This window comes from Electrona antarctica, assembly GCF_951216825.1.
Source record: "Electrona antarctica genome assembly, chromosome: 16".
NCBI classification, from domain to species: Eukaryota; Metazoa; Chordata; class Actinopteri; order Myctophiformes; family Myctophidae; genus Electrona; species Electrona antarctica.
In genome coordinates, this window is record NC_136797.1 from 36,780,312 (window position 1) to 36,799,147 (window position 18,836).

Consider the following 18,836-nt stretch of genomic DNA (forward strand, 5'->3'; position numbering starts at 1 on the left):
AATTATTGTAGCTGTATTACATCCAAAAAGCTAAAAATTAAACCGAACCGTACATGACAACTATTTGTAACACAAAATGGACAGCTATAAAATAAACATGTATTTGTGTTCGTTGTTTATATAGTCGGTGTTACTGACTTCACTTGTTATGTGTTTTGTACCTCTGGGAACTCGGATTAGGCCTATGTGTTTTGTAACCTCGCATCACCAGGCTTTCCACACAGAAGAAATTTGTATTGTCAACAATGTGTTTTTGCTTGCTTGAGACAAGACATAATGGTTGCAACTGCTCTTTTATTTGAAATAAAAGAGCCGCTATTGTTTAGCTATATCTAGGCTAGTTTTAGGTTGTGTAAAATAAATTATTAACTTATTAATGACTTGCTAAACTGTCAACAGTGAGCATTATATTCTTTCCCTACCAGGCAAGTCCTTGGGGGTAAACATGGCAGTGAGAGGGATGGCAGCCCATCCTTACCTGCCAAGCCCAAGAGATCAGCTGACCCTGATCCTACTGAGGAAGTGATGTTTGGGAAGAGACCTCGACCTGACGCTTCTTATGACATAAAGTAAGATAATTGGTCGATCCCTATCAAACATGTTCAAAATATCTAGTGGTGTGTTCTAGTTTTTTTGAGAGGGTATACCATATGATTCCCTCCCACACGTGTGGTCACCGGATGAAATAACCTTAATATACATGTGTGAACTACTTCGAAACCCCTTTTTTCCATTGATTACTCACCCCCTGCACTTAATTCATGGATATTGTTTTTGTCCAATTGATTTCCTAAGCCAATAATTTGATGACCAGAAGTGGTTCCCTATGGAGACTGTCAGTGATGTAAATTGGTTTTCAATGTAATGGGTCTCAGGGACATTTTATGAGTCTTACTTCAATGCCGTATTGCCGTTAGACCCCGGAGGGTGACATGATTGCGTCCTTTCTCATTTTAGTGAGTCTAAGGATGCAGGAATCAGATGCAGGCTATTTGCATCACTTTTGTATCAACGGGTAACCACTGCTGGTCATGCAGTGGGTCATGCATATCCCTTTAACTTGAACTTTATAGAGTAGATATCAGGTGATCCTTAGTTGATAATGTTGCTTATGCAGCGTGTTGTGCTTCTGAAGTTAATGTCAATTTATTTTATCCATTTTCCAGCAGCATTACTGATTTTATGCCCCAGGTGAAGGTGGAGGCGGTAGAGACAGTGGAAGGATGCACGCACGAGGTAAAGACAGATGAAAGACAAATCAAAAGGTTTTATTACATTAGTTCTAAATGTACATTTAAGTTGTACTGCTGCGTTTCCCCAGGTTGCTCTGCCTTCCAATGAGACCTACATACCACTGAAACCTCGTGTGGGGAAAGCTGCTAAGGTAGGTTTGATGTTTATCCGCCATTCTAGCTCATTTGTATCTATCATTTGTTTTCTTAGCATTCTAATAATTACATAACAACTTACTGATGTCCATATTTTGGGTATGCCATCATGGGTGACAATTCTCAAAAATAGACATGGCCTACATGTTTAATAATTTACACTCCATCGTACACCCTGGTGTCGGACTTCGAAAGTAGCAGATCTACAAGCTCACAATACATTGCAATGTGTTGTGAGCTTCTGATCTTGAATTTGGTGTTTTTCAAAGTACATTTATTTTGCCTTGATTAAATGAAAGCGAAATTATCCTTAATGTTGAACTTGAAATGCATCAGTTTTCACTTAGAAATGCGCTTGCATATACTAGCTATATAGTTAAATGTAAATTGTTGTGTAATTTTATAGAAACATCCAATTCAAGTGTACGTAAAACAAATGCAGCGACTCTGCACATCCAGTGTATTGTGTTACAAAATACTCAAGCTGAGAATTGTTATAATGGAATCCTCTGTCTTTGCTTCTGTTGTAGGAGTATCCTTTCATCCTCGACCCGTTCCAACGTGAGGCCCTCTCATGCATCGAGAACAACCAGTCTGTCCTGGTATCTGCACACACCTCCGCTGGCAAGACTGTCTGTGCAGAGTGAGTCTCACTACTAACCCATTCAGGCCTGACGTCAAAATAAAAAAAAAAAGTTTTCTAAATCTTGACAATTTTCGGAAAGATTTGAGGCACATTTTAACGATTTTTCAAAAATAGCAGACCTACAAGTTCATAGCGCGCCACTCGGTGGCGCGCTATGAGCTTGTAGATCTGCTATTTTTCAATAGCTAAATTATAACAATGTTTAAAACACCAAAAGGGGTTCCCGCCCAAAATGGGTTAATGGTTAATGTGGTTAAACGCTAACGTGACATGGATGCGTTCCAGGTCTCAATGGGCTAAGTGCTGCGCTTTGTGTGAATCAAACTATAAATTCCATAAACCTGTGTGTTTGTCCCGGGCGTAACTCCGACACCGTCTGACCGATCTACTTCAAACGTGTGTGTGTGTGTGTGTCGCTGATGACCCAGTAGGGATGGTTTGTGCCGAGAACCAACGATCTGTCTTTGGAGGACACACTGAATCTCTGTGTGGACTAGATGGGCTGCCTCTGAAATATTGGCGGGTAATAATTTATATTCTGTGCCGGGTTGCAAAACTGGGCTGAGTCGGCTCTAGCGAACTTGATCCACGAGAGACACCACCGAGCGGGCTAAAGCGCACAAGTTGCGGTGCCCATCCGTCGTGGTCTAAAACTATGCTTCATCTGCAAGAAAAACTGGTCTGTGGTTGTTGGAATTAGTGACGGCAGTGGGATTTGAACCCGGGAGGAGTGGGTTGGGAGTCTAATGCCTAACGATACATGCTACCAAGCTGGCTGCGAGTTGTGCTTTTCTGGCTGTATTAGAATGCCTGCCCCACGCCCACGGTCACCATCCGAAGAGGGTTAGGTAGCTAGAAGTATTTGCTGCGGTCCTCGTGAGAGACTCCATCGCCTTCCGTGCGAGACAGGATATTTGGCCTTACAACCCAGATATCCTCGGCGATATTTGGCCTTACAACCCAGATATCCTCGGCGATATTTGGCCTTACAACCATTGTGTTAGAAGTTTCAGCTCCCCGGTTAAGTTATAATCAGACACCACTGCGGCGGGTCCTAGCCCAGACCACCAGCACTAGTTTGAGCTATTTATAGTAGGCATTCGGCTTTGCCGGATTGGCTAACGATACCCATCGGCTTCACGGATTGGTCAAACTTTGCTACATGTTTGTGCCGCCACATTAATATAAGTGGTAGCATGCCATGCACAAACTCTATTTCAGTGCTGAGCAGATGAAAAGCTCTTATGGAGAAGCCACACAGAAAAGGTGATTTTTAAGGCTGTACTGATACAGATTATGGATTACCAAGGGTGTCCAACGTGCAAAACAACCAAGTTCAGTAATCCATCCCTGAAACTAATGGTGAACATCTGCGGTCACACGCTATGCGAGAACTGTGTGAACTCCAACATGTTTGAGCACGGCACGGGTAAATGTACACAGTGCGACACGCCCCTGAGGAAGAACAACTTCCGCGTGCAGCTCTTCGAAGATCCTGCCGTGGACAAGGAGGTGGACATCCGCAAGAAGGTGATCAGAACATACAACAAGGCAGACGTGGACTTCCACAGCCTGAGAGAATACAACGACTACTTGGAACAGGTGGAGGACATTGTCTACAACTTGACCAACAACATGGACGTGGAGAGCACCAAGCAGGCCATGGAACAGTACCAGCGGGAGAACCGAACGCTCATCCAGGAGAACAAGGCCAAGCTGACACGAGAGCAGGAGGAGTTGGAGAAGCGGCTGCTACTGGAACAGCAGGGCCAGGAGCAGAGACAACTGGAGGTGGTGCAGGAGAAACGGCGCCACCTGCAGGCCAAGAGGAAGAGCAAGCAGGCTCTACTGGACGACCTGGAGTCCTCTCATCTTCCTGCCTCCCTCTTACTGGCACAGCACAAGGACAACGCTGCCCAGCTGGATTCGGACATGTAGAGCAGGGGTTCTCAACCCGTGGGTCGCGACCCCTCGGGGTCACCAAATTATTAAAAAAAAAAAAAAAAAATCTATTTTGACGATTTTTCAAAAATAGCAGACCTACAAGCTCGTAGCGCGCCACTCGGTGGCGCGCTATGAGCTTGTAGATCTGCTATTTTTCAATAGCTAAATTATAACATAATGCTTAAAACACCCGAGACATTGCCAAAGCATTTCCAGGGGTCCCCGGACAAAAACGTTGAGAACCCCTGATGTAGAGAAGCAGACAGCCAAGGTCTGTCTGACATTTATGCCCACGTACGTCGTCGTCATCACGACGTCGGCTGTTTTTGCTGATCCCAGTATCTCCATATTTAATCCATCGATTCTGTAGTGGATAGCGCACTTGGAACTCTGATGACAAATGTGTGGAGCATGCACTTGCAACTCATTGTTGGCAGACTTTAATAAAACTAAACTTGATTATGAATGTGTATTGCAGGTATGCCATAGCGCTTGCCTTGAGGGAGAAGCAGAGGGTGATCTTCACCAGCCCCATCAAGGCCTTGTCCAATCAGAAGTACAGAGAGATGTACGAGGAGTTCCAGGATGTAGGACTAATGACTGGCGATGTCACCATCAACCCTACTGCCTCCTGCCTCGTCATGACAACTGAGGTAGGCATCACTATTTTCTCAATGTCTGGTCCAGGGGCCCAAATTAACTTTCTGGTCTAACTATTGAGAGATATGTGTCCATTTGGTTCCATTTGTACACTCCTACTTAATTGAGTGTACAAATGAAATTATGTGAACTCACTCTGAGCAAATTGTGTCTATTTTACGTCATGATGATGTACGATGATGAGAGCGCCCCACACTTCACACGGGTGTGATTTCTATGTTCTGTTTATTCTTGTGTTGTGATTTCTGCTATGCCTGTTATGTGTATAGGTTTGTGTTGTTCGGATCCTATACGCATGCATGTATATGTAAGCTACAGTGCTGCTCATGACATGAACCATGCAACTCTTGCACCTTATGGATATGCGTTTCTGTATCTGTAAGGTTTCAAAATGTGCACAAAGACGGACAAAATGTATGCAGAGAACATACATAAGTATTGTCTCCACAGAGCATAAATGGGTCTTAACACCCTCCACGCCATTGCCGACGATTAAAGTCAATTGAAGCTTAATTTTGATACTGGCGCTTAACGCCATTGCCGACGGCCTTCGGCAATTGAGCTTTTTTATAGCGCGTTCGATTGCTCGAGCCAAAATGCTACTCACGTTAGCCGGTTAGCTAGCTGTGTTGTTAGCACAGCGCTGGATCGCCCATCTTAGATCGTCGTCGCCATAAGCATCCATTCTATCCATTTCTTTCAATCGCCTGTAACTCCTATTCCTTGTCCCAGATGGCATTTTTGGTCAAAACAGCGTTTCTTTGACGGCACAGAGCTGACAATCTAGAGCTCTCTGGAGCTCCGGCCTGGATTCACATTGTAAACAAGGCCCACACAGCTGTGTGAAAACTCCTAATGTAGGACTACCGGTTGTGGACCGGAAATGGTGGCTTTTCAAAATAAGAGCTCAAATTTAAAAAATGCTGGCGTGAATTAGATCCTAATTTTTCAATAAATGATAGCGGTCTAAGTGTTAATCACCTTTTGGTCATGTATGTATGTAATGTTATTAACTCATTATAGGCAAAAACTTTAAAATAGCCGATCTGCAACAAGCCATCAATGCAGGGTAAGCTTTGTAAATGTTTCAATAGGGCTCAAGTGGGTAAGGCGATAGTATTGGTTGATGCCATCTACAGCAGTGGTTCCCAAAGTGGGGTCCGGGGACCCCCAGGGGTCCTTGAGGGAGTTCCAGGGGGTCCTCAGCTAAATGATAGTTTGGAACCAAATGGACCTTTATGGGTCTGTAACTCTGAGAGTGTACAAATGGACCCTGACGTTCCATTTGTTTCCATTTGTACACTCAGAGTTAAATTAACATTGATTTTACAATATAAATTGGGGGTCCCAGAGAGAAAGAAATGCCATTAAATGGAGGTCTGTAGAGGTCTGCATGTCAAACTGGGGGTCCTTGAAAATCAACGGGTTGAGAATCACTGCTAGAGCCGTAAGGTCCTGGCGTAAGTTTTCAAATGGGGGTCCGCGGGCTAATAAGTGTCAATTTGGGGGTCCTTGGCATACATTTTTGGGAACCACTTATCTACAGTAGTAATTTCCTCAGTCAGTGTGTCATAGCTATGTTTGATATTATGTCCTCCTTCCCAGATTCTGAGGAGCATGCTGTACAGAGGCTCTGAGATCATGCGAGAGGTGGCCTGGGTCATCTTTGACGAGATCCACTACATGAGAGACGCAGGTGCATGCATGGATACTAAAAGGAAAAACACATGACTGCATGATAATGGCCCCATGCGTGTCGGGATTGGAAGTGAGAAAACTAATAACATTTGTACATTTCAGAGCGTGGCGTGGTGTGGGAGGAGACCATTATTCTCCTGCCTGACAATGTGCATTACGTCTTCCTATCCGCCACCATTCCCAACGCCAGACAGTTTGCTGAGTGGATCTGTCATCTCCACAAACAGGTGAGCTGGTATAATATGGCACCACAACCAGAATGTTTGTGCGAATGTATTTTGTCTATGTAAATGTATGTATTGTTGTTAAAAGAATAGTTTTCAGTTGTTTTCCATCCGTTTTTTGACTGTGCTCTAGTGAACTATTCCTGTCTAATTTCTCTCCATAGCCCTGTCACGTGGTGTACACAGATTATCGGCCTACTCCTCTGCAGCACTACGTCTTCCCATCAGGGGGCGATGGACTACACCTAGTGGTGGATGAGAATGTAAGGCCTGGTCTAGTGTCCATGTTTACTCTGCTTTTAGTATGCTAATATGATTTTAGTCTTCAACAGAAGTTCATATAGTGATCAACATGTGATATAAAGATCATCCCAGGTGTCTTGTATCTTTAGTTCATTTGAATTGCAAATAACCCACAAATCATACATGTTTGTTAAAAAGCATTTGAGGATAAAAACTAATGTCCAGGACGTCTTTCCATTGTGGTCCTCTCACAAACAGAAAACTGACAATCCATTTGTGTCTGTCAGCTCACTCGGCTGTAATAAACAAAACCAATTTACATGAAAAATGCCACACATCTGATGAGAGCTATACCATATTGCAACCTGTTTTTGAGTGACAGTTATAGAGCCTATGTGCTTTCCTCCAGGGTGACTTCAGAGAGGATAATTTCAACACGGCGATGAACGTCCTGAGAGACACCACTGGCGATGGTGCCAGCAAACCGGGAAAGTGGGATCCAAGAGGGAGGAAAGGGACTAAAGGTATGTTTATCTTTGTTCAGACTGCAGGCAGATCCAATTTGTCTCTGTGCTGTATCTGATCTTTAGGACTGACCGTCCACAATGTTATTTGCAAGTGATCAGATCTATCTGTGTACGGAATATACATCGTCCACCTGTCTTGCATTGTTTGATGTGGTAACAAAAGTGTGAGTAATGCTTATCTAAGTTATCTTATACACTGTTGTAAGACTGTCGAACGACACCACTAGAACTTATAAAAGTTCTATAAAGTCTAACTCAGGCTTGTCCAGACTCCAGAGTGAGAGTCATCTTTAGAAATCAGATTTGAATCGCATTTCAAGTCACCCTGGAAATCTGATCTACAAAAATCTGTTGCCACGTGTTTTTTTCTGCTGTTCATACGTAATAAAACAAATCTAATTCCAACCCCGATAGCCTAAAATCAGATTTGACACATAGTCTGTGTTGGTTGTGATTCTGTAAAAGAAAATGGTCACATATGGTGATTAAGAGATGTCCCGATACCTGGATCGGTAATGTGCCAGTCTGTCGGATCCAATTAACGGGTTGACACTAACGGTTGCCCGACTGCCCGTGGCAGGTAAATACAACTTTTGGGGGAGGTGGACTGAATTTGCTTGTGAGTTGCCCGACTGGGCAAGTGCATGTTTGAGTGATGTGTCTGAGGATGCAACTGCCTTAAGTTCGTTATAAACGCAACACGAGATATCTGCCTAAACTCCAGAGTGCTCTGTTAAAGTATGTGTCGTCCCCCCCCCCCCCCCCCCCCCCCCAGGTCCATCCAGTGTGTTCAAGATTGTGAAGATGATCATGGAGAGGAACTTTCAGCCAGTCATCATCTTCAGCTTCAGTAAAAAGGAGTGTGAATCTTATGCTCTACAGGTGTCCAAGCTGGACTTCAATACAGGTACTTTTAGCTTTTCCAGTAAATGTACCACTCCCAGATGTCTTTAACAGGTCACCATCTCGCATAGAAAAATATTTTGCGATCATGTTTCAGTGACTTGGCTATAATGCCTGGCCCTGCAGTGGTAAAAGTGTGCAGTTTCGCTTTGTATGGACTCTAGTCCTAAATTGCAGTTGTAGATAATTCATTGAAAGTAGAATGTAGTTAGTTACAGAGAATATAACTGGGGGTTAAACATGGTTCAGCCGGAAATTGAGTGTGAGAGAAGAATCGAGTTAAAGTGGTGACATTCACAAAAATTGTCATCTGCCAAGACAGATTGGCGGGGTCGCATTCTGACTCGTCTCCACTCTGATTGCAATGAATATGGCTCATTGTGCCAGCCCAGCTGTTCTCAACAATTTAGACAAGTGATAGGATTCTTTATGGAGACGGCTCTGCGTATGCTGGCAGATAATGTCGCTTTAACCCATTCAGGCCTGACGTCGAAATTAAAAAAAAAAGTTTTCTAAATCATGACAATTTTCGGAAAGATTTAAGTCACATTAACGATTTTTCAAAAATAGCAGACCTACAAGTTCATAGCGCGCCACTCGGTGGCGCGCTATGAGCTTGTAGATCTGCTATTTTTCAATAGCTAAATTATAACATAATGTTTAAAACACCAAAAGGGGTTCCCGCCCAAAATGGGTTTATGGTTAATGTGGTTAAACGCTAACGTGACATGGATGCGTTCCAGGTCTCAATGGATTAAATTAGACTTGGCAAGCCAACGTCTAGATCTAAATGCGGAAGATTTCATCTATCTGTATCTGGTTGTATTCAGTGAAATAATACACCCACATTCGAAGACGCATTTAGACAGTTATGAATATGCTCTTTCTAACTTAATTGGTGGTAACTGCTGTGGCAGACTCATAAATAAGAGGCATTGTGCGTTTACCTAGATGTGCCAATTTAAGATGATTTTATGTATCGATTTCACAAGGCCTCTTTATATTATGATGTCATATGCACACAGATGAGCCGGGTCCACCAACAATTCTAAATAACCAATGTGTACTTGAATAATAATAAATAATTTATTGTGAGGGTATTTGCTACATTACTTTGCAAAACATCTGTCATCTGCATTTCCCCATCCTAACTATTGGGAACAGTGGCTGTGTCAATACAGTGCCCGGGGACCAGTTGGGGTAATACGTGTTTTGCTCAGGGACACAGAGGAGGTGAAACAGTGACCACACAGCCAGTATTGATAAAAGGGGCAGGCGAGCCAAGTGCTACGCATGCCCATTTCATCAATACTGCAATTTTGATTTCCAAATGGAATTGGAAGCAATCATTTATTGTGTGGGATTCATTTCCAGACATGAATCCACAGCCCTTAAACCAACAGACATTAGTGTTCCAGGACCTGTATATTTACAAATCTCACAATAATTCAACAATTTATTCATGAAGTTGATACCTGAAAATTCCTCAAAACTGCTAACCATATCTCCTGTAGGCTTGATTTTAACCTGAACCACCACTCTGGTTATTGACCTGTAAGTCACTATTTTACATATTTTCCACGCAAACTAGGCAGTTTATGTCTCCGTATAATAGTACTTGGTAGTTGCTTTGATAATCGAGGCTGCCTTTCCTCGTTGGTATTTATAGACATGCTGTTGCTGGTCTGGAGTTGTTCAGAGTCGGACCCTCCTGTCTGCAGGGTCAGCGAGGAGACGCGACACGTGGCTCCTTCTCTGTTCCTCTCTCTCAGTCCTCCTCTCCCAAACAACCTCTTTCCTTCTCTGGACTTTCCTCATCCTCCTCCATATCTTTTTGTGATTCCCACTTCTCTGCATGCCCTCTCTCTCTCTCTCTCTCTCTGGCTCCCTCTTCAGCCCTGCTATGACACATAGTTTCTGGGCAGTGTTGGAGGTGCGAGTGGAATGGACCATTAGACTGGCTGAGACAAACCAAACTGACAGTCTTTCTTTCTTTCTTCCAATCATTTTATTTTCAGTTCATACAGAGTACACGTTTAACCACTTCAACCTAGCTACCTAACCCTATTCTGAGCCCAACACATTCTGCGAAAATAACGGATCTACAAGCTCACACAGCGGTAGATGTGCTATTCTTTGCAAAGAGATTTGGCGTAGAGGGAAATACTAGCAGACCTAGTACAGAACTATGTTCATTTCGACAACCCAAAAAAGTTCACCGTCGTTTGAAGTATGCTGCAGGCTAAAGGCTAAGCAGAAGGGATTGCATACTAGACAGGATAGAGATAGAATGTCATTCTACAAATAAAGTGAGATATGTACACCGAGTCACATTATGTTATTGTGGTGATTTTGTCGCAGTGATGTAAATAGTTTATCCATTTTCTGTGTGTGAGATGTGCAGCAATATCTGCTGTGCAATGTTCTCTGTCAGATTGATTTACTGAAGCTGTTGTGCACCCAGGTACCTGGTTCTTTGGGCTGTGTGTGTACAGATACGGATACAAAATAAATGCAAATGACATTTCAAATGGTTAATTATGTTTGTACCGTGTTTATTTGTTTTCTTGTCCCAGAGGAAGAGAAGCGGCTCGTAGAGGAAGTGTTCAACAATGCGATTGATTGTCTTTCTGATGAAGATAAGAAACTACCTCAGGTCAGGAGGATGATTCTCTATCCATAACGATTTTAAATTGTCATTCCTTAATGCATTTATTTATTGGGTGCAGTACTTAGTTTAGACAGTTTTTGGTTTAGACTAGTCATTGGTTAGACCAGTCATTAGTCCTACAACTACAACCTATCTCAAACCCTAACGTCCCACGGGGCAGCACACCTAAACCTAACCTTAACTAAGTATGCGCCCCTATTTATTTTCCCATAAAATAGTTTCAGAACCCATCTCTACCACCACCATGTTATATGTAATGTTTTTGACATCCTCATCATGAGTCATGTTTATGTTGTTAAGTAGATAGTTGTTAGGTAATTGTTAGTAGGTTAGTTGCATGTCAAATTAATCTATCATGGTGGACAATCTGAGATCTCAGTTTGTTAGCCTCTGCTGTTCTAGCAACTAACAGCAGAGATCTCTGATTGCCTGGCTAAAGCAACTTGTGTGCATTTTACAGGTGGAGCATGTACTGCCCCTTCTGAAGAGAGGGATTGGTATCCACCATGGGGGGCTCCTACCCATCCTGAAGGAGACTATCGAGATCCTGTTCGGTGAAGGTCTGCTCAAGGTAGGACAAGAAAAGATCCTGGACTCTGTCTAGTCTACAGATAAAAGTAAAGATTATAGAATAGATCCAATCCATACCCTCCATGTCCTGCCGGTGATTGGAACCCAGGTTTCCTGCACAATAATGCACATGTTTACCACTCATGCAAGAGGCAAGCCCCACTTGGCTTGGCTAAAATATTGCACTTCAGGCAGTACTACTCAACCAGTAGTTGTCCGACCCAACACCAGGGAGTAGGGACCACCTCCAACAAATGATGTGCTAATTCTATTGTATTAGAACAGCTTTAATGCCGTGATTAAACAATCGTGATCCAGATTAAACAATGAAAACATAACTCTGGCAACCCCCGAACGGGAGGGAAAGTGTTCTACAGTCAAAGTGTTAACATACTAAACAAATAAGTTATGCATTGCCGTTTTAAGCTGGAGAACTAAGAAAATAACAGTCCGCTCCTCCTAATATTAAGTGACATTTCAATGTCAAATGTCAGACTACAGTTATCATAAGGAGTAGTGTGTTGCTATTTTCACAATTTTTTATCACAGTCATTGTTGAGGAAAATTCAATGTCATCCATGCTGGGCTTGTGAGGCCCGCAACTTAATGCACACCTGAAATAGTTTTATTTTATTCTATTATCGTTGTTTATTATTCATGATGTATTGTGCTTGATGTGCTGTCTTAATGATTCCAGGTTGATCATTACTGAGAAGGGAGTTGGTTGCTGCTTTTAGGGCATAATATAATCTATGGCAGGGTTGGGCAACTGGCGGCCCGTGGGCCACATGCGGCCCCCACCTTCACTTAATGCGGCCCGCAGGTTAATATCAGAATACTGATATAGTATTGATTTCAGCTGTTGCAATTCCAAACATGCAAACATGACCTGCTTTAATTATACTTAATGACTACTACTTAACGACTAGTATTAGTAGTATTGTCTTTTTGTGTACAATTTGTATTTAGTTCATAAAGTTATCACAACTAAAACTAAATCCATTTGAAAATCAATAAAAAGGTTACTTTTCAGGTTTCTAATTTTAAAAAAAAAGCAAAAAATAATTCAGTATTTCAATTCAAATATAGCAAAAATAGCTGATCTACAAGCTCAAAACGCGTCGCAGCGCGACGCGTTTTGAGCTTGTAGATCGGCTATTTTTGCTACGACAGTAATATGCAATGCGGCCCTCTGGAGTGAGTGTGGAAATATAGTGGCCCTCTCCATCGTCAAAGTTGCCCATCCCTGATCTATGGACTCAATGTTCTGATTGTCTGTCTGCCTCCGTGTCTTGCAGGCCCTGTTTGCTACGGAGACCTTTGCGATGGGCATCAACATGCCAGCACGCACGGTCCTCTTCACGAGCGCACGCAAGTTTGACGGGAAAAACCACCGCTTTGTAAGTGACAACACAACGACAACACACAGCCAGTCCTGGTTACTTTGACCACTTAAAGGGGCATTCCACTCATTTTCAACATTTTATTATGTCATTAATATACCTTAGAGCCGTTGTGTGGAAATAATAAAAAAGTCCCCCCCTTCTGTGTTTCCTAGAACTGGAGATCTGAAAAAAAATCATTAACATGGTGAAACACATCTTGATGATGTCATCAAGATGTGTTTCACCATGTTAATGATTTTTTTGATACTTACAGTTCTAGGAAACACAGAATGGGGGGACTTTTTTACGGCTCTAAGGTATATTAATGACATAGTAAAATGTTGAAAAGTAGTGGAATGCCCCTTTAACCCATTTAGGCCTGACGTCAAAATAAAAAAAAATGTTTTCTAAATCATGACAATTTTCTGAAAGATTTGAGGCACATTTTAACGATTTTTTAAAAATAGCAGACCTACAAGTTCATAGCGCGCCACTCGGTGGCGCGCTATGAGCTTGTAGATCTGCTATTTTTCAATAGCTAAATTATAACATAATGTTTAAAACACCAAAAGGGGTTCCCGCCCAGAATGGGTTAAGACCTATGCTTCAAATTCAAATGGCAAAAACAGCAGATCTACAAGCTGACAACGTGTCGCTGTGAGATTGTAGAGCTGCTATTTTATTGATCTGTGAAGCTACCGTACGAAGAAACGAGAACATAAACACGTGCACAAAACAGTCCTGGTTGCTTTCTGAAGCTATACTTAGTACATCATCAGGTGAATGTTCTCCCCGCATCCCTTATCTGGAATCGGTATCCTCTGGCTACGTTGGTGCCTTGTCCTTTATTTATAAAACCACAACACTGACCTGAGTGCAGTGTGGAGCAGGCACACTGCCGCCTGCTGCTTGAGCCCTTTAGAAGGTCTTGGAACCGGATGGTTTATGTCATTATATAAACAGCCACATATTGTTTATAAGGGCCAAGGGCCATATATCAAGCTGCCTTCACTTAGAAGCCCAACTCTTCATCATCACTTTGTACACGTGCACACTCGGGGTCTTGCGCGCACACACATGCGCACACCAGGTCCCATAAAACACTCACTGAAACGCACACCAAGAGAATGCGAGAGCAGAGGAAGCTGCCCTCCAAGAGGTTCATGAGGAACATCTGGTGACTGTCTCTGCCAAAGCTCCACGCAGGCACACTCACACACACTCATTCCACCACACTTAGAGCAGAGAGCCCTGTAAACATACCTGAATTACACATGAGATTCTTTCTGCAAAGAAATGCAACAGTAACGTGTGTTTCATCAGTTTAAAACACTTCAGTTCATAAATCCAAACTGGGATTTGTCAGAGGCAGGTGTGTTGGCGCAGGGAAAACTAGGATCGCAGCAAATCATGTTTTTTTTCATGAACCTCCTTAGAAAAGACACTACATTGGGAACCAGTGAACTAGACTATATTGGATTGTTGTCCTTGTCTGCACCACAGATACACGGCACATTTCTTTTAAAGAAATGTATCCAGTATACACTGCATTTTCTCAGCATCATGTCTGTGGGTGCACCTGTTCTAGATCACGTCAGGTGAGTACATCCAGATGTCCGGGCGAGCTGGGAGGAGAGGAATGGACGAGAGAGGCATCGTCATCTTCATGGTGGACGAGAAAATGAGCCCATCCATTGGCAAACAGCTGCTCAAGGTACCCGTCTGTAGCTGTTAGCATTTTGTTTGTATATCGTACAAGAGTGTCACGCAAAAATACTACTGAAAATACCTGCGTTGTGAGCTTGTAGATTTGCTATTTTCCAATCATTTTTAAAACGCATTGACTGCGGAATTAATTAATGAATTTGTATCCCCCTTTAACTGCTGGAGTTTTTCACTAACTTTGAAGACTGCACCCAATATTGTATGTCATTCCATTCCACCCACGGGTGCCTTAAAATAGCGTGCACGAGTGTCGGGAAATAATCCATGATCGATCCGTGGAAAAAAGTTAGAATAACAGGCATTCGTATTACGCTGCATCGTCCATAGGAATCCATTGTATGGGGATGTTCCATCGGCCCACGGGGGGAGACTTGTTTTTTTCGGTGTTCCTTGTGACGTGTCACAAGGAACCCCCGGAAATGTCTCATAAGTTATCAAAAGCACCCTCCAGGCTCAATAAAACAAACTCTGACTTCTCGTGTTTAGCAGGGAAAGACTCAATTATCTCAAGAAACTCGGGTTGAGCAGTCAAAGTGTAAAGTGAAGATTTGTACATTTTTGACCAAAGAAAAGTATTAATGATTGGAACAACGGGGTCTTTTTTCCATTTCTTGAAAGGTGTTTTGGACATAACGACAAGGTTTCTTGCCTGTCAGCGATAATGTGTGATACTGTTTTCCAAACTTTGCTTTCCTATTTCTGCTTTACCTCGATGAACCGTAGAATATTTCCAAGAGCCAGTTCTTCTCAATATTTTACCAAATCCCCACTCTTCAGAGATGCCGTAACCGTGTTCCTACTGCCAGAATGGTCCCAAGAGCATCTTGCGAAAACACTTGACACTTGACAGTTCCTCTGAATTACTGAATTGAGCTTGCCAGATAACAGACCCTATAATTGTTCTCTTTCTGGGTCACTGGGACATATGTTGCTCCATCAAAATATTCACAACACGTGTGCGTAGACTGCGTACACTTCAGAGGAAGCCCAGGATTTGGACCGTGGCCAGTTGGGCTCCTGTCCTGGGTGTGGCACGGTGCCCAAGGCATCTTTTGTACGCCGTTTGAGTGAAATTATTTGGCCCGTTCTTTCTTAGTGAATCATATTTCTCTGTTCTTGATGTACAACCATTGGCTTGTGAAAGAGGTTGTGTTCATGTGAAACCGCTTGTTGGCTTACTAGTGTCTGAGATCTCTCCCAGGGTCTCTTGGGTCTCCCTTTTTATATCCAGGCGGCGCCTTAAAGGGATAGTTCACCCCCCAAAAAACGTCTATCGATTACTCACCCCATGGACCCATTAAAACCGGTTTTAGTGTTTGCTATTCAAAAATAGCAGATGTACAAGCTCACAGCGCCACACGAAGTGGCGCCCTGCGAGCTTGTAAATCTGCTATTCTTGAACATTTTAGAAAATGTGTGAAAAGTGTCCTTTATCTTCTTGAATAATTTTGAATGACTGATTTAGAAGGCATTTATAGAATCGGCCTCGGGTCTTAACCCATTTTGGGCGGGAACCCCTTTTGGTGTTAACATTATGTTATGCTTTAGCCATTGAAAAATAGCAGATCTACAAGCTCATAGCGCGCCACCGAGTGGCGCGCTATGAACTTGTAGGTCTGCTATTTTTGAAAAATCAAAGAACGACGGACATACAAACATAGCTTTTTCAGAAAGCTGTCAGGATGTAGAAGACATTTTTCTCAGGTCAAAATGGGTTAATTGGTTAAACTCTTGTGCTGTGTGCAGGGCTCTGCAGACCCTCTGAACAGCGCCTTCCACCTCACATACAACATGGTGTTGAACCTGCTGCGTGTGGAGGAGATCAACCCAGAGTACATGCTGGAGAAATCCTTCTACCAGTTCCAGCACTACAGGGCTTTGCCCGGCGTAGTGGAGAGTAAGTTCATTCATGAAGCGTACATACAGTACAGTCAGGGTCCCAACTATAACTACCGTAATTTCTGGACTATAAAGCACACCTGAATATAAGCCGCACCAGCTAAATTTAGGGGGAAAAACAAGCCGCACTGGACTATAAGCCGCAGGTGGCCGTGGACCGGCCATAGAGATAGATTTAGAAGGTCCCCTAGTGGCCGTTAGCTGTAAAAATCCATAGATTAGCTGCACCGTTGTATAGGCCGCAGGGTTCAAAGCATGGGGGAAAAAGTAGCGGCTTATAGTCCTGAAATTACGGTATGTAACTATATGAAGTTGAACATATATTTGTGTTTTTTTGGCATTTTTATGTCAAAGATCCCTAAGTAAATCTGAATAATTTCCTGTCAAACGCAAGCATACTGTGTAATTACATCAGCAAGCCCTTGTGAACTATTATGAATCATGATTTAATTTACCTGTACAGGTATTTGTCATTATAGAGACACTCTTAGTTCTGCTTGTCTGTCTGCTTAGTCAAAATATTCTCATTTAAAACTTAAACGGTATTAAATATGTATCTGACAACATTTGAGGTGAGAAATAAGCAATGCAGTAACATTCATGAATGTTTTTTTTAAATTTGTGTTCTGGTTAAACTGTGTGCAGCGATGAAGAAGTTGGAGGAACAGTATCATGCCATCGAGATCCCGAATGAGGAAGTCGTCGTCACCTACTTTAAGATCAGACAGCAGCTCGCCAAGCTGGGCAAGGAGATCCAAGAGTTTGTCCACAAACCCAAATACTGCTTACCCTTTTTACAGCCTGGACGATTGGTCAAGGTATAACACACACTTACATGCATGAAATAACCGTCATCTTTATTCTCACATGTTGCAGAATAATACAAAATTGCAATCCTCCAGGTGAAAAATGAAGATTCAGACTTTGGCTGGGGCGTGGTGGTTAACTTCTCTAAGAAGACTAACGTGAAGGTACAGTATTATGTCGCAACACATTGCGTTTCATCGCTGTCAGGCAGAAACCTCTGATCCCCATACTTGGTGGCCTTTTCTTTTTTTGGGTAAATTAATGCCCTAATACAGGGGTTCTCAACCCGTGGGATGTGACCCCTCTGGGGGTCGCCAAATTATTTTAGGGGGTCCCCAAATTATTTTCAAAAAAAAGTTTTTTTTTTTTTTTTTCACGATTTTTCAAAAATAGCAGACCTACAAGCTCGTAGCGCGCCACTCGGTGGCGCGCTATGAGCTTGTAGATCTGCTATTTTTCAATAGCTAAATTATAACAATGCTTTAAACACCAAAAGGGGTTCCCGCCCAAAATGGTTTAAGGTTATTGTAGCAGTCAATTTATATTGGGGGTCGGGAGAGGGCGGGTCGGGAGGGGGCGGGGCGGGGGTCCCGAGACATTGCCAAAGCATTTCCGGGGGTCCCCGGCCAAAAACGTTGAGAACCCCTGCCCTAATAAACATACTACAGTGTAACACAAAAGTAGCAGATCTGCAGGCTCAAAACGCGGCGCAGAGCAATGCATTTTGAGCTTGTAGATCTGTTTACATCTATGGAGTGTGGATGCGTTTGTGACAGGGATATTATCGTTAACAAATAAAAAGAAAAAAAGAAAAGAAAACATTCTGTTAACGGAAACTAAAATGTAAAATTAACAATTCAAAAACTAAAATAATAATAATAAAAACGCTACATGAATATTTAGAACTTTAACTGTGGTGTGATGGTAATTTGGTTGTGTAGGCCGGTTCAGACGCAGAGCCTCTGTATGTGGTCGAGGTGTTGGTCCACTGCAGTAAAGAGAGTGTGAAGGACTCGGCCACCGAGGCTGCAAAACCTGCTTCTCCGGGAGAGACTGGAGAGATGCAGGTGGGTGTAACACACACAGTCGCACACAAACATCAAGATATACACACACAGCACACACGGACAAAGACTGGAGAGATGCGGGTAGTTGCAACACATACACGGACAAAGCTGAATTTAAGAGGGCTACTTTCAAAATTGCCAGCTCAATAAGATCTACCCACCATTGCTGAAAATAGTATAAATATAGAGGGGCTTTAGAATAGCGGCGCTTGCATTACATAAGACAAATGCACTTGGAATGGGAAGTAGAGGGGGAGAAATGGAATAGGTAGGATTTTTTTGTATTTATTTGTAATGCTCCTGATGTTTATGCACAGCAACACTGAAAACAAAATATTGCTTTTATTGTGGAGTTGAGCTGACGGGCCCTTTTTGATGTCAAACAACTCACCTTTTAATTCAAGTGGCATATACCAATTTTATTTTTTTTAATATATATTTAAATTAAATATTATTTAGGGGCATGTCATGTAATCTAC

The 18,836-nt window shown here is 42.6% G+C and overlaps 2 protein-coding genes across 2 annotated transcripts in view; both read left to right on the forward strand.

Moving 5' to 3' along the window:
* mtrex (Mtr4 exosome RNA helicase) overlaps positions 1 to 18,836 on the forward strand; it is a 32,431-nt gene that overhangs the window by 686 nt on the left and 12,909 nt on the right. Inside the window, exons 2-19 of the mRNA XM_079525060.1 lie at positions 426 to 569; positions 1,167 to 1,236; positions 1,322 to 1,384; positions 1,919 to 2,031; positions 4,457 to 4,631; positions 6,244 to 6,334; positions 6,439 to 6,563; positions 6,725 to 6,823; positions 7,213 to 7,327; positions 8,106 to 8,237; positions 10,810 to 10,889; positions 11,365 to 11,475; positions 12,773 to 12,874; positions 14,448 to 14,573; positions 16,331 to 16,481; positions 17,129 to 17,301; positions 17,386 to 17,454; positions 18,232 to 18,357. Coding sequence (XP_079381186.1) covers positions 426 to 569; positions 1,167 to 1,236; positions 1,322 to 1,384; positions 1,919 to 2,031; positions 4,457 to 4,631; positions 6,244 to 6,334; positions 6,439 to 6,563; positions 6,725 to 6,823; positions 7,213 to 7,327; positions 8,106 to 8,237; positions 10,810 to 10,889; positions 11,365 to 11,475; positions 12,773 to 12,874; positions 14,448 to 14,573; positions 16,331 to 16,481; positions 17,129 to 17,301; positions 17,386 to 17,454; positions 18,232 to 18,357 — 2,065 coding nt within the window. The remainder of the gene's footprint in view (positions 1 to 425; positions 570 to 1,166; positions 1,237 to 1,321; positions 1,385 to 1,918; positions 2,032 to 4,456; positions 4,632 to 6,243; positions 6,335 to 6,438; positions 6,564 to 6,724; positions 6,824 to 7,212; positions 7,328 to 8,105; positions 8,238 to 10,809; positions 10,890 to 11,364; positions 11,476 to 12,772; positions 12,875 to 14,447; positions 14,574 to 16,330; positions 16,482 to 17,128; positions 17,302 to 17,385; positions 17,455 to 18,231; positions 18,358 to 18,836) is intronic.
* LOC306940267 (CDK-activating kinase assembly factor MAT1-like) lies at positions 3,331 to 3,972 on the forward strand (the record flags this gene model as incomplete). Its single annotated transcript, XM_079525289.1, has 1 exon — positions 3,331 to 3,972. The coding sequence occupies one exon, from the start codon at positions 3,331 to 3,333 to the stop codon at positions 3,970 to 3,972; it is 642 nt and encodes a 213-aa protein (XP_079381415.1).